The sequence below is a fragment of the Columba livia genome, chromosome 28 (genome assembly GCF_036013475.1).
Source record: "Columba livia isolate bColLiv1 breed racing homer chromosome 28, bColLiv1.pat.W.v2, whole genome shotgun sequence".
In the NCBI taxonomy this organism is placed as follows: Eukaryota; Metazoa; Chordata; class Aves; order Columbiformes; family Columbidae; genus Columba; species Columba livia.
This window is the reverse complement of record NC_088629.1, coordinates 1,095,767-1,108,632: the sequence shown is the minus strand read 5'-3', so window position 1 is coordinate 1,108,632 and position 12,866 is coordinate 1,095,767. Positions and strand designations below refer to the sequence as shown.

At 66.1% G+C, this 12,866-nt stretch overlaps 2 protein-coding genes across 2 annotated transcripts; one reads left to right on the top strand and one right to left on the bottom strand.

The window, feature by feature from the left end:
- Positions 1–237: 237 nt before the first annotated feature.
- On the bottom strand, positions 238–1,248 carry KRTCAP2 (keratinocyte associated protein 2). The gene is made up of 4 exons (XM_013371273.3): positions 1,156–1,248; positions 721–784; positions 556–622; positions 238–358 (listed from the first exon to the last, which is right to left on the bottom strand). The coding sequence occupies exons 1-4, from the start codon at positions 1,246–1,248 to the stop codon at positions 238–240; spliced, it is 345 nt and encodes a 114-aa protein (XP_013226727.2).
- A 1,396-nt stretch (positions 1,249–2,644) lies between these two features.
- Positions 2,645–12,033, top strand: TRIM46 (tripartite motif containing 46). The gene is given in 11 exon segments (XM_065042957.1): positions 2,645–3,241; positions 4,222–4,401; positions 4,403–4,478; positions 4,568–4,911; positions 5,001–5,144; positions 5,232–5,327; positions 5,810–6,063; positions 7,824–7,945; positions 9,785–10,084; positions 10,163–10,460; positions 11,054–12,033. Coding segments are annotated over 11 exon segments (2,787 nt in total). The 3' UTR covers positions 11,430–12,033.
- The last annotated feature ends 833 nt before the right edge of the window (positions 12,034–12,866 follow it).

Below are 12,866 nucleotides of genomic sequence, written 5' to 3'. Positions count from 1 at the left end.
GTACGTTTTCCTGGTGGGTGGCTTGGTAGCTGACCCCCCCCCCCGCCACACACCGGCGAAGCCCCCGCGGCCCCGACAAGCGAGCGGGATCATTCTCAGCCGCGCTGAGAGCCGGCGGTGGAACCAAACCCGCCACAAAGCTACAAAACAACCGGTTTATTGGGCGGCCGAGTGGCCCAGCCGGCCCGGCGGGGAGGGGAGGGGAGGGGGCTGCCCCGGGAAAGGGGCGCCGAGGCATCAATTCCTCTTCCTGCCTTTGCCGACGGCTTTGGCGGGAGCGGCGACGGGCGCCGCGGACTGGTAGAGCGTGGAGGAGATCTTGTTGATGTAGTAGAGGCTGACCATGGAGAAGATGAGGCTGCGGGGGAAGAAAAGAAGCGGGTGCTGAGCTGCTGGAAGGCAGAACGCGAAAGAAACGAAGCGACACCTTCCCCTTGGCTCCCGTCGTGCCGTGGTGACCCACACCAGCGCCGCCCGGTGCCGCGTTTCCCTCCCAACGGCGAGAACGAGCCGCCAGGGTCACACCGGCTGCTCCGGGGCTGGTTTTGGTCTTACCAGGTGGTCACGCAAACGCGGTGAATGAGGCCGGAGGCAAACAGAGCCAGCAAGAGGCAGGTGAGGACTGCGGGGAAGAACACAGGACAGAGAGAGAAGATGCAGCCGTGCTGGCCCAACGTGTCACCTCAGGGGAGCAGGACAAACCCGCCCCGCTGCACTTACTCTCGGGGAATATCTTGGCTTGGAAGCCTTTGCCAAAAACAAGGTTCTCCAGGTTGTTGAAGGCCTGGCCGGTGGGTTAAGGTGAAACAGAGAAATCATCTTAACAGCAGAGTCTATTATGCTGTTAAGCGGCATTCTTTATTTTATCAGCGCTGGGGAGATCATCCTCCACAAACACTGGATGCTGTTGCCTTGCTTATATTCACATAATTATTACATATTAATTATTAGTTAAATATAAGTTGAGCACTCTGCTTCTAAACAATGTTTTACTTCATCTCTTGCCTCCTTCTCGTCATGCAGGAGGATATAAACTCGAGGAACATCCCCTCGTTTTGCAGGTGAAAGCATCGATTGTGTTGTAATTTAACCGCAGCCTACATGAATTCAGCAGCTCCGCTCCAACGGGGCAGAACGGGTCCCCGGGAAGGATACGGTGAGGGAGCAGACGAAGAGCGCGGAGCCCAGCAGCCCGCCCTGGATGGTGAGCCACTCGGTGGAGCCCAGCTGCCGGCTGTACATCTGCATCCCGGCGAACAGCAGCAGCGACAGCAGCGACGACAGAGCCAGGGACGTGCCCGTGCCTACGGCTGGGCCGCGGGGCCACCTCAGCGGGGCCGAGGGGGGAGGGCAAAGCTGCCCCCCAGGCCCTGGGACCCCTCACAGCCCCCAAAACCCGACCGGTCCCCAAGTTCTCCCTGCAGCTCCCCTGGCATCAAACAGCTCTGGGTTCCCCCCGCTGCCCCCCAGGCCCTGGGACCCCTCACAGCCCCCAAAACCCGACCGGTCCCCAAGTTCTCCCTGCAGCTCCCCTGGCCTCAAACAGCTCTGGGTTCCCCTGCAGCCCCCCAGGCCCTGGGACCCCCGCAGCCCTCCAGGCCTCATCCCCCTCCCCACAGACCCCAGGCCTCCACCAGGCCCTGGGACCCCCCGCAGTCCCCCAAAACCCGACCGGTCCCCAAGTTCTCCCTGCAGCTCCCCTGGCCTCAAACAGCTCTGGGCTCCCCTGCAGCCCCCCAGGCCCTGGGACCCCCCACAGCCCCCAAAACCCAACCGGTCCCCAAGTTCTCCCTGCAGCTCCCCTGGCATCAAACAGCTCTGGGTTCCCCTGCAGCCCCCCAGGCCTCGACCAGGCCCGAGGCTCAGGCCCCGGGAACCCCCGCAGCCCCCCAAGCCCTGGGACCCCCTGCAGGCCCCCAAACCTCGACTGGTCCCCAAGTTCTCCCTGCAGCTCCCCTGGCCTCAAACAGCTCTGGGTTCCCCTGCAGCCCCCCAGGCCTCGACCAGGCCCGAGGCTCAGTCCCCAAGCCCTGGGACCCCCCGCAGCCCCCCAAAACCCGACCGGTCCCCAAGTTCTCCCTGCAGCTCCCCTGGCCTCAAACAGCTCTGGGTTCCCCCCACAGCCCCCCAGGCCTCGACCAGGCCCGAGGATCAGTCCCCAGGCCTCGGGACCCCCGCAGCCCTCCAGGCCTCGTCCCCCTCCCCACAGCCCCCCAAGCCTCGACCAGGCCCCGGGACCCCCCGCAGCCCCCCAGGCCCTGGAACCCCGGCAGTCTCCCAGGCCTCAGCCCCCAGGGCCTCGGCCTTGTCCCGGGACCCCCCACAGCCCCCCCAAGCCTCGACCAGGCCCCGGGACCCCCCGCAACCCCCTCTGGCCTCGACCAGGCCCCGGGCTCTCGCTGCACCTCTCCAGGCCTCTTCCCCCCTCCCCGCAGCCCCCCAAGCCTCGACCAGTCCCCGGGCCCACCCTCCAGGCCCCGGGACCCCACGTAGCCCCTCGGGCCCCCCCGGTCCCGTCCCGTTACCCATAGTTCCCCGCGGCGTCGCCCCCGGCCCAGGCCCGTTCCCGGTGCCGCCGCTCTGCGCATGCGCACTGCCACGGCGCCGGGAAGGCCACGGCAGCAAGACCGGCGGGGCGGTGTGGATGCACTGCGCATGCACGGGTGGCCCCGCCCCTCCCCGCGGGCACCGCGCGCTCCGGCGGGGCTCCCGCGCCCCCTGGCGGCCGGGACGCGGCGCTGCAGGGCTCCCGGCGGCTCGCGCGCGCCCCCTGGCGGCGGGGAGAGGCGCAGAGCGGGGACGCGGGACCCACCGCAACCCCGGGACCGGCCCCCCCAGCACCCCCGGTTCCTCTCCCGACGCCTCGTTCAGCCCGCCCGGGGTCCAATTCCCCCCGGGCGCCGCTCCCCGAGCCGCTCTGCCTTCCGCGCGGGCCCGGCGGGGGGTGACGGGGGCCACGGCGGGAGCCTCTCGGTGCTGCCGCCCCCCCGCCGCGACGGCTCCCCGTCGCCCCCCCCCCGCTGCCGCTGCCACCGGGGCGGGTCCCGCCGAGCATGCGCGCCGCCGCCCCCCGCCCTCCCCCCGGCTCCGCCGCTCCCTGCAACAGACCGGGGCGTCCGCGGCCGCCGCTGCTGCTGCCGCCGCCGCGGGGACCGGCGCCGGGAGCGGGCGCGGAGCCATGGCCGAAGGCGAGGACCTGCAGACCTTCACCTCCATCATGGACGCGCTCGTCCGCATCAGCGTGAGCGGCGGCGGCCGGGGAGCGGGGGGGGGGGCACCGTGGGGCGGCCGGGCCGGACCGGGCTCCCGGTGGACCGGGGTCGCCATGGCAACGCGGCGGGGCTCGGGGGCGGGCGGGATGGCGGGGGTGTCCTTGAGGGCTGGGAAGGCCGCAGCGAGGCCTCGAACCCGTGGCCTCCGAGCGACCGGGCAGCGATGCCCGGGAATGGCCGGTGCCGGCCCCCCCCCCCCGCACCCGTGTCACCGCCCGGATGGACCGCCCGGGAGCACCGGGAGCTGCCGGCACAACCGGGGGTGGGGGGCCCGATCCTGGTGCCCATCTCAGTGGTGGTCCTGGCTCTGGTCCCGGTGCTGGTCCCAATCCTGGACCTGGTGCTGATCCCGGTTCTGATCCCTGTTCTGATGCTGAGCCCAGCGCTGGTCCTGATCCTGTCCCTGGTGCTGGTCCCAGGGCTGATCATGGGCTTGGTGCTGGTCCTGGCTCTGGTCCCAGTGCTGGTCTTCATCCTGGTCCCAGTCCTGGTCCAGGCTCTGGTCTTGGTTTCAGGCCTCATCCTGGTCCTGGTGCAGCTCCCAGGCCTGATCATGGACTTAGTGCTGCTCCTGGCTCTGGTCCCAGTGCTGGTCCCGATCCTGGCACTGGTGCTGGCCCCAGCTCCGATCCCCATCATGGTCACAGCCCTGGTCCCCATCCTGGTGCTGATCCTGGTCCTAGGTCTGATCCTGGCCCTTCTGTTGGTCCTAGGCCTGATCCTGGTCTTAGGCCTGATCCTGGCCCTGCTGCTGGTCCTAGGCCTGATCCTGGTCCTTCTGCTGGTCCTAGGCCTGATCCTGCTCCTAGGCCTGATCCTAGCCGTTGTACTGCTCTTAGGTCTAATCCTGCTCCTAGGCCTGCTCTTGGTCCTGACCTTGGTTCTACCCGCAGCCCCATTTCTCCCCAGTCCCCTCGGCCGTGACTGACGCTTCCCCCTCTCTCCCCAGACCAGCATGAAGAACATGGAGCGGGAGCTGGTGTGCCCGGTGTGCAAGGAGATGTACAAGCAGCCGCTGGCCCTGCCGTGCGCCCACAACGTCTGCCACGTCTGCGCCAGCGAGGTGCTGCTGCAGCACGGCTACCTCTGCTGCGACCCCACCTCCGAGCCCTCCTCGCCCGCCGCCACCCCCCGCCACCCGCAGCCCCCGCCTGGGCCGCCGCGTCGTCCCCAAACCCGACCGCCTCGACCGCCTCCTTAAGTCAGGTGGGATGGCCAGAGGAGAAGGGGAGCCGGGGTGGCTTTGGGGTGTTTTGGGGTGACGCCCTCCCTGCCTCCCTCCCTCCCTCCCGCAGGTTTTGGCACCTACCCGGGGCGCAAACGGGGCACCGTGCACCCCCAGACCGTCAGCTTCCCCTGCCCGGCGTGCCAGCGGGACGTGGACCTGGGGGAGCGGGGCCTGGGCAGCCTTTTCCGCAACCTGACGCTGGAGCGGGTGGTGGAACGTTACCGCCAGACCATCAACATCAGCGCCGCCATCATGTGCCAGTTCTGCAAGCCCCCGCAGCTGGAGGCCACCAAGGGCTGCACCGAGTGCAAGTCCAGCTTCTGCAACGAGTGCTTCAAGCTCTACCACCCCTGGGGCACCCAAAAAGCCCAGCACGAGCCCACGCCCCCCACCCTCACCTTCCGCCCTAAGGTACGGCATCCTCCTCCCCACCCTCTGCGTGGTTTTGGGGGTGCTGAAGGTTGGGGACGCCCCGCTGAGCTCCCCCTGTGCCCGCGCAGGGGCTGATGTGCCCGGAGCACAAGGAGGAGGTGACTCACTACTGCAAGACCTGCCAGCGGCTGGTGTGCCAGCTCTGCCGCGTGCGCCGCACTCACACCAGCCACAAGATCACCCCGGTGCTCAGCGCCTACCAGGCCCTCAGGGTAAGGACCGCGGTGGGGGGGGCGCGTAGGGATGGAATTGGGGACAGATGGGGTTGCCGGTGCCTCACCTCACCTCGTTCTGCGCAGGAGAAGCTGTCGAAGAGCATCGCCTACATCCTGAGCAGCCAGGACACGGTGCAGACCCAGATTGCCGAGCTGGAGGAGACGGTGAAGCACACGGAGGTGAGGGGCGGGAGGTGTCAGCTCTGTCGCCGAGCTGTCCCTAGGCAGGGGGTGGCACCGCCAGGCAGGGTCCCCTCTCCGTCCCAGGGAGCACAAGTGTGATGGGAGCAGTTGGGGGACATGGGGGGTTCAGCCTGGAGAAAAGGGGGCTGAGCGGAGACCTTGTCGCTCTCTGCAACTGCCTGAAAGGAGCTTGGAGCATGGAGGGGGTTGATCTCTTCTCCTAAGTGATAGGAGAAGGGGAAATGGCCTCAAGTTGCGCCGGGGGAGGCTGAGGTTGTTAATTTGGGGTGATTTCTCCCCAAAGGGCTGTGGGGCGTTGGAACAGGCTGCCCAGGGCAGTGCTGCAGTCACCATCCCTGGGGAGGTTGAAAAGGCTTTAGATGAGGTTCTTAGAAACATGGGTTAGTGCGTGAGTTGGGTTATGGTTGGACTTGACGATCCTGAGGGTCTGTGGTTCTGTTCTCTGCTCCCCACGGCAGGCGAACGGCTCGCAGGCCAAGGAGGAGGTGTCGCAGCTGATCGGGGCGCTGGGCGCCATGCTGGAGGAGAAGCGGGCCGCCCTGCTGCAGGCCATCGAGGAGTGCCAGCAGCAGCGGCTGGCCAGCCTGCACGGCCAGATCCAGGAGCACCAGGCCATGCTGGAGAACTCGGGCATGGTGGGCTACGCGCAGGAGGTGCTGAAGGAGACCGACCACCCCTGCTTCGTCCAGGCCGCCAAGCAGCTGCACAACAGGTACCGGGCTGTGATGACACCGTGAACAGGGTCCTATGGCGACACCATGAACAGGGTCCTATGGTGACACCATGAACAGGGTCCTGGGGTGACACCGCAAACAGGGTCCTGGGTGACACCATGAACAGGGTCCTGGGGTGACGCCACGAACAGGGTCCTAAAGTGACACCATGAACAGGGTCCTGGGGTGACACCATGAACAGGGTCCGGGGGTGACACCATGAACAGGGTCCTATGGTGACACCATGAACAGGGTCCTGGGGTGATGCTGTGAACAGGGTCCTAAAGTGACACCATGAACAGGGTCCTGGGGTGACGCCGCAAACAGGGTCCTATGGTGACACCATGAACAGGGTCCTGGGGTGACACTGCGAACAGGGTCCTATGGTGACACCATGAACAGGGTCCTGGGGTGACACCGCAAACAGGGTCCTGGGTGACACCATGAACAGGGTCCGGGGGTGACACCATGAACAGGGTCCTATGGTGACACCATGAACAGGGTCCTGGGGTGACGCCACGAACAGGGTGCTATGGTGACACCATGAACAAGGTCCTGGGGTGATGCTGTGAACAGGGTGCTATGGTGACACCATGAACAAGGTCCTGGGGTGACACCATGAACAGGGTCCTAAAGTGACACCATGAACAGGGTCCTGGGGTGACACCATGAACAGGGTCCTAAAGTGACACCATGAACAGGGTCCTGGGGTGATGCTGTGAACAGGGTCCTATGGTGACACCATGAACAGGGTCCGGGGGTGACACCATGAACAGGGTCCTAAAGTGACACCATGAACAGGGTCCTGGGGTGACGCCGCAAACAGGGTCCTGGGGGTGACACCATGAACAGGGTCCTGGGGTGACACCATGAACAGGGTCCTGGGGTGACGCCGCAAACAGGGTCCTGGGGGTGACACCATGAACAGGGTCCTGGGGTGACGCTGCAAACAGGGTCCTGGGGTGACACCATGAACAGGGTCCTGGGGTGACGCCGTGAACAGGGTCCTGGGGTGACGCTGCAAACAGGGTCCTATGGTGACACCATGAACAGGGTCCTGGGGTGACGCCGCAAACAGGGTCCTATGGTGACACCATGAACAGGGTCCTGGGGTGACGCCACAAACAGGGTCCTGGGGTGACACCATGAACAGGGTCCTGGGGTGACGCCGTGAACAGGGTCCTATGGTGACGCCATGAACAGGGTCCTGGGGTGACAGCACGGACAGGGTCCTAATGTGACACCATGAACAGGGTCCTAAAGTGACACCATGAACAGGGTCCTGGGGTGACACCATGAACAGGGTCCTAAAGTGACACCATGAACAGGGTCCTGGGGTGACACCATGAACAGGGTCCTAAAGTGACACCGCAAACAGGGTCCTGGGGTGACACCGCAAACAGGGTCCTGGGGTGACGCCGCGAACAGGGTGCTATGGTGACACCATGAACAGGGTCCTGGGGTGACACCATGAACAGGGTCCTGGGGTGACGCCGCAAACAAGGTCCTGGGGTGATGCCGCGAACAGGGTCCTATGGTGACACCATGAACAGGGTCCTGGGGTGATGCCGCGAACAGGGTCCTATGGTGACACCATGAACAGGGTCCTGGGGTGACGCCGTGAACAGGGTGCTATGGTGACACCATGAGCAGAGTCCTATGCTGACACCACGAACAGGGTCCTGGGGTGACGCCGCGAACTGGGCCCTCCAGTGCTCACATGTATGGCCCTGATGTCCCCTCTCGCTCGTTGCCGCAGGATCCTCAGGGCCACCGACTCGCTGCAGAGTTTCCGTCCCGCGGCCACCGCCTCCTTCAGCCACTTCCAGCTGGACGTCAGCCGGGAGCTGAAGCTGCTCACCGACCTGGCCTTCATCCGAGGTAACGGCAGCGCGGCCGGGGCACCGGCTGCGCCCCGCGCGGAGCTGCAGCCCCCCTGCCCGTCTCGGAGCTCGGCCGCGGGCTCTCGCGGATCTGCCGGTCCCCCCATCCCCGTCAGGGACGGCCCCCGCCCCAGCAGCCCCCAAAATGACCCCTGTCCCCACGCCAGGACAGGCAGGGCGGCAGGTAAGGGCAGGAGGAGCTGCCGGAGGGTGAGTACGGAGCCGAGGCTGCCCCGCCGCAGGCAGGAGCCGCGTGGCCCTGCCGGACCCGCTGGGGACGCTTTTCAGACCTGCTTCTACCTCTCTTTGTTTATAGGCTGCGGCCGCTGCTGAGGCGTCACCGGAGTAACTTGAGGCAAGTCACATCCCTGCCCCAGAGCCAGCCCCGCTCTCTCTGTCCCATCCCCGCCATCCTCCGGCCCGGCCTGCCCGCCGGTGCTCTGCGTCCTCCATCCGCTGCTGCTCCTGCCCCTCCTCGCCCCATTGCCACCCCATCCTCGCCCCATTGCCACCCCATCCTCGCCCCATTGCCACCCCATCCTCGCCCCATTGCCACCCCCATCCTCGCCCCATTGCCGCCCCCGACTCACCCCATTGCCACCCCATCCTCGCCCCATTGCCACCCCATCCTCGCCCCATTGCCACCCCCATCCTCGCCCCATTGCCGCCCCATCCTCGCCCCATTGCCACCCCCGACTCACCCCATTGCCACCCCATCCTCGCCCCATTGCCACCCCCATCCTCGCCCCATTGCCGCCCCATCCTCGCCCCATTGCCACCCCCATCCTCGCCCCATTGCCACCCCATCCTCGCCCCATTACCACCCCATCCTTGCCCCATTGCCACCCCCGACTCACCCCATTGCCACCCCATCCTCGCCCCATTGCCACCCCCATCCTCGCCCCATTGCTGCCCCATCCTCGCCCCATTGCCACCCCCATCCTCGCCCCATTGCCACCCCCATCCTCGCCCCATTGCCACCCCCATCCTCACCCCATTGCCGCCTCATCCTCGCCCCATTTCCACCCCCCTCCTCCTTGCCCCATTTCCACCCCCATCCTCACCCCATTTCTACCCCCATCTTCACCCCATTGCCACCCCATCCTTGCCCCACTTCCACCCCAATCCTCGCCCCATTTCTACCTCCTTCCGCACCCCATTTCCACCCTATCCTTGCCCCATTTCCATCCCCCTCCTTGCCCCATCTCTGTCCCCCTCCTCGCCCCATTTCCATCCTCTTCTTCACCTCATTTCTGTCCCACTTCTTCATCCCCCTCCTCACCCTATTTCTGTCCTCATCTTCACCCCATTTCTCTCCCCCTCCTCATCCCATTTTCAGCCTTGTCTTCACCCCATTTCTGTCCCACTTCTCATCCCATTTCCATCCTCTTTCTCACCCCATTTCCACCTGGCTCCTCACCCCATTCCCTCCTCGCCCCACTTCCACCCACCACCCCCTCCTCTCTCCGTCCCCCTTCCCTCCCCATCCTGGCACCTTCCCACTGCCATCCCCATCCCCATCTCCTCCTCCTCCCTCCTCCTCCTCCTCTCCTGCTGCCTCCATCCTCTCTTTCTCTCTTTCTCTCTCTCCCCTCCCCGACTTGCACTCAGCCCGTCTGGTCCCCGGAGCCCCACAGCAGCGAGTTCCTCTGTCTCCCCGACTCTCGCTCCTCCTCCGGTGCCTCCACACGGTCTCCGCAGTCAGATCCCCCTTAGACTCCTGCTGGTTGTGCGTCCGTGCGTCCGTCCGGAATGCCCTTTTCCCCCTGGCCGCCTCTCCCCGCCCGCCGGCGGGGGGGATGCTGCCTGATGCCCGGCCGGTCCCCTCTCCCCGCAGCGCCCGAGGCTCCGGTTATCGACACCCAGCGCACCTACGCCTACGACCAGATCTTCCTGTGCTGGCGGCTGCCGCAGCACTCGCCGCCCGCCTGGCACTACACGGTGGAGTACCGCAAGACGGACGCCAAGGCCAAGGGGCTGAAGCTGTGGCAGCGGCGCGAGGAGGTTCGCGGCACCAGCGCCCTCGTGGAATACCTGGACACCGACAGCGTCTACGTGCTGCGGGTGAAGGGCTGCAACAAGGCGGGTTTTGGGGAGTACAGCGAGGATATCTACCTGCACACGCCACCCGCGCCAGGTGAGGGGGTGCCGTGGGCTCGGAGCGCCCGCGCCGCGCACCCGATTTTCACGCGCGTTCTTCTCCTCCTCCTCGCAGTGCTCAACTTCTTCCTTGACAACCGCTGGGGCTTCAACCGGGACCGCTTGGCCATCAGCAAGGACCAGCGCGCCGTGCGCAGCGTCCCCGGCATCCCCATGCTCTTCGCCGCCGAGCGCTTGATGACCAGCTGCCACCTCTCCATCGACCTGGTCATCGGCGACGTGGCCGTCACGCAGGGCAAGAGCTACTGGGCTTGCTGCGTGGATCCCAGTTCCTACCTGGTGAAGGTGGGCGTGGGGCTGGAGAGCAAACTGCAGGAGTGGTTCCAGGTGCCGCAGGACGTGGTGAGCCCCAGGTGAGCTGTGGGGCGTGGTGGGTGCAGGGGGTTGTGTCTGCGCCGGGAGAGGGGCTCTCTCTGCCCTGGGGAGGCCACATCTGAAATATGGTGTCCAGCTGTGGCCCCTCAGCTCCAGCAGGACAGGGAACTGCTGGAGAGAGTCCAGCGCAGCCACCAAGATGCTGGAGGGAGTGGAGCATCTCCCGTGTGAGGAAAGGCTGAGGGAGATGGGGCTCTGGAGCTGGACAAGAGGAGCCTGAGGGGGGACTCATTGCTGGGGATCAAGATGGAAAGGGGCAGTGTCAGGAGGATGGAGCCAGTCTCTTCTGGTGACAACCAGGGACGGGACAAGGGGCAATGGGTGCAAACTGCAACACAGGAGGTTCCGCTGGAAGATGAGAAGCAACTTGTTGGGGTGAGGGTGGCAGAGCCTGGCCCAGGCTGCCCAGGGGGTTGTGGAGTCTCCTTCTGTGCAGACATTCCAACCCGCCTGGACACCTTCCTGTGTAACCTCATCTGGGTGTTCCTGCTCCGGGGGGATTGCACTGGGTGAGCTTTCCAGGGCCCTCCAACCCCTCACATTCTATGATTCACCCGTCCCCCCGCCGCAGGTACGACCCCGACAGCGGCCACGACAGCGGGGCGGAGGACACGACGGTGGAGGCTCCGCCGCCCTACGCCTTCCTCACCATCGGCATGGGCAAGATCTTGCTGTCGCACGGCTCGGCGCTCACCTCGCGCGACCCCAACGGCTGCACCGTGCCCTTGCCCCCACGCATCGGCGTCTGCCTGGACTACGAGCAGGGCAAGGTGAGCTTCTACGACGCCGTTTCCTTCCGCGAGCTCTGGGAGTGCGGTGTGGACTGCTCGGGGCCCGTCTGCCCGGCTTTCTGCTTCATCGGGGGGGGTGCCCTGCACCTCCAGGAGCTGGTGGCCAACAAGCAGGAGCGGAAAGTCACCATCGGGGGCTTCTCCAAGCTGGACTGAGCCGTGCCCGCTCCCCGGCCCCCACGGTTGCGCAGGAGGGAGCGGGGGAGGAGCACAGTGGGGGCGGCTGGGCTGGGAGTGCACAGATGGGTGTTTTGTGGCATGGGGGGGACAGGGACAGCACTGCCGTCCCCTCCTGTCCCCATCTGTCCCTTTCCCCGGCTCAGCGCAGGGCTGTGGGCAGAGAGGGGTCAGCCCTAGACGTGGAGCAGGGAGGGGGGTGCGAGCAGGACACGGGGTGGGGGGGCAGCAGGTGACAATGGGGTGACAGTGGGGGGGGAGAGACGGTGCTGGCCGGGGTGGGGGAGGCAGCGGGGCTGGGGAGAGCGGGCGGGGGGCGGCTGGGCTGCAATGAGGCCTGAAGAGGGTTTGTTTTTCTAAAATGACTCGTTTTCCATGTGGCCATCGGGGCTGTGGGTCCCTGGTGTCCCCGGGGACACGCTCAGCCCGTTACACCACTCAGCCCTGGGGCTGGAGCCGTGGGGTTGGGGGGTCCCAGCCCGGCCAGGGGGACCGGGATCTGTCCGAGCTGCTGTAGTTTCTCCTGGGTTCTGTTACATTTGCTGTATTTTCATGGTTTCCTACAATAAACTGCAATGCCAGACGCCTCCGGGGATGAACCACGGGGGGGGCTGTGGGGTGCTGGGGGGGCTGTGAGGGGGCTGGGGGGTGCTGGGGGGTGCCAAGGCCGTTGGCCAGGGCTGTCCCTTGGGCCAGGGCCAGCAGGGACAGGCTGGGGCAGCGTTGACGTGTCACTCGCTGCCACGTGGCCGCTGCCACCCTGTCCCCACATATCTGGGTCCTCCTGGGTCAGGACCCCACCCGTGGCATTACTGGGGAATCCCACGGCGCTTCTGGTCCAGCCTGGGGGGGCTATTGGGCGCTGGAGCATCCTTGGGGTGGGTAACGTGGGCTGGACCCCCCCACCCGGGAACCCCCATGCTGTGGGGCAGGTGGAGGAGCCACGCGTGGGGCCCCCCCACCCCACGCTGGTTCCCGTCACTGGGTGACACCGGGTGCTCCGTTGGGAGCCGGGGGGGGCCGCGGTGGCCGGGTTGGGTCCCTGCAAACAGGTGGCTCTTTGTAGGGCCCAACCCAGGCGCTGGTTTCGATTCCTGGGGGCCCTGCCCAGGGCTGGGGTGGGGGGGACAAACACAGCCCTGCCCAACCTGGTGTGGCAGCAGCCCCATGGCTGCTTGGGGGGGTGGTGGGATGTGACACTGACACTGTGACACTGTGACACTTTGACACAGACCCCTCCCTGCCCACCTCTTGCCCTGATTTCCGTCCTCCCCCCCTCCAGGCACACCCCAAAGCAAATAGAGGACCCCCCCCAAACCGCCACCACCCCTGGGGCTTGTGTCACCTCCTGTCACTGGGCAGCCCCCCCAGCCCCTCATTCACACTCTGGTGTGGCCCTGGCACTTCCTGGAGTCC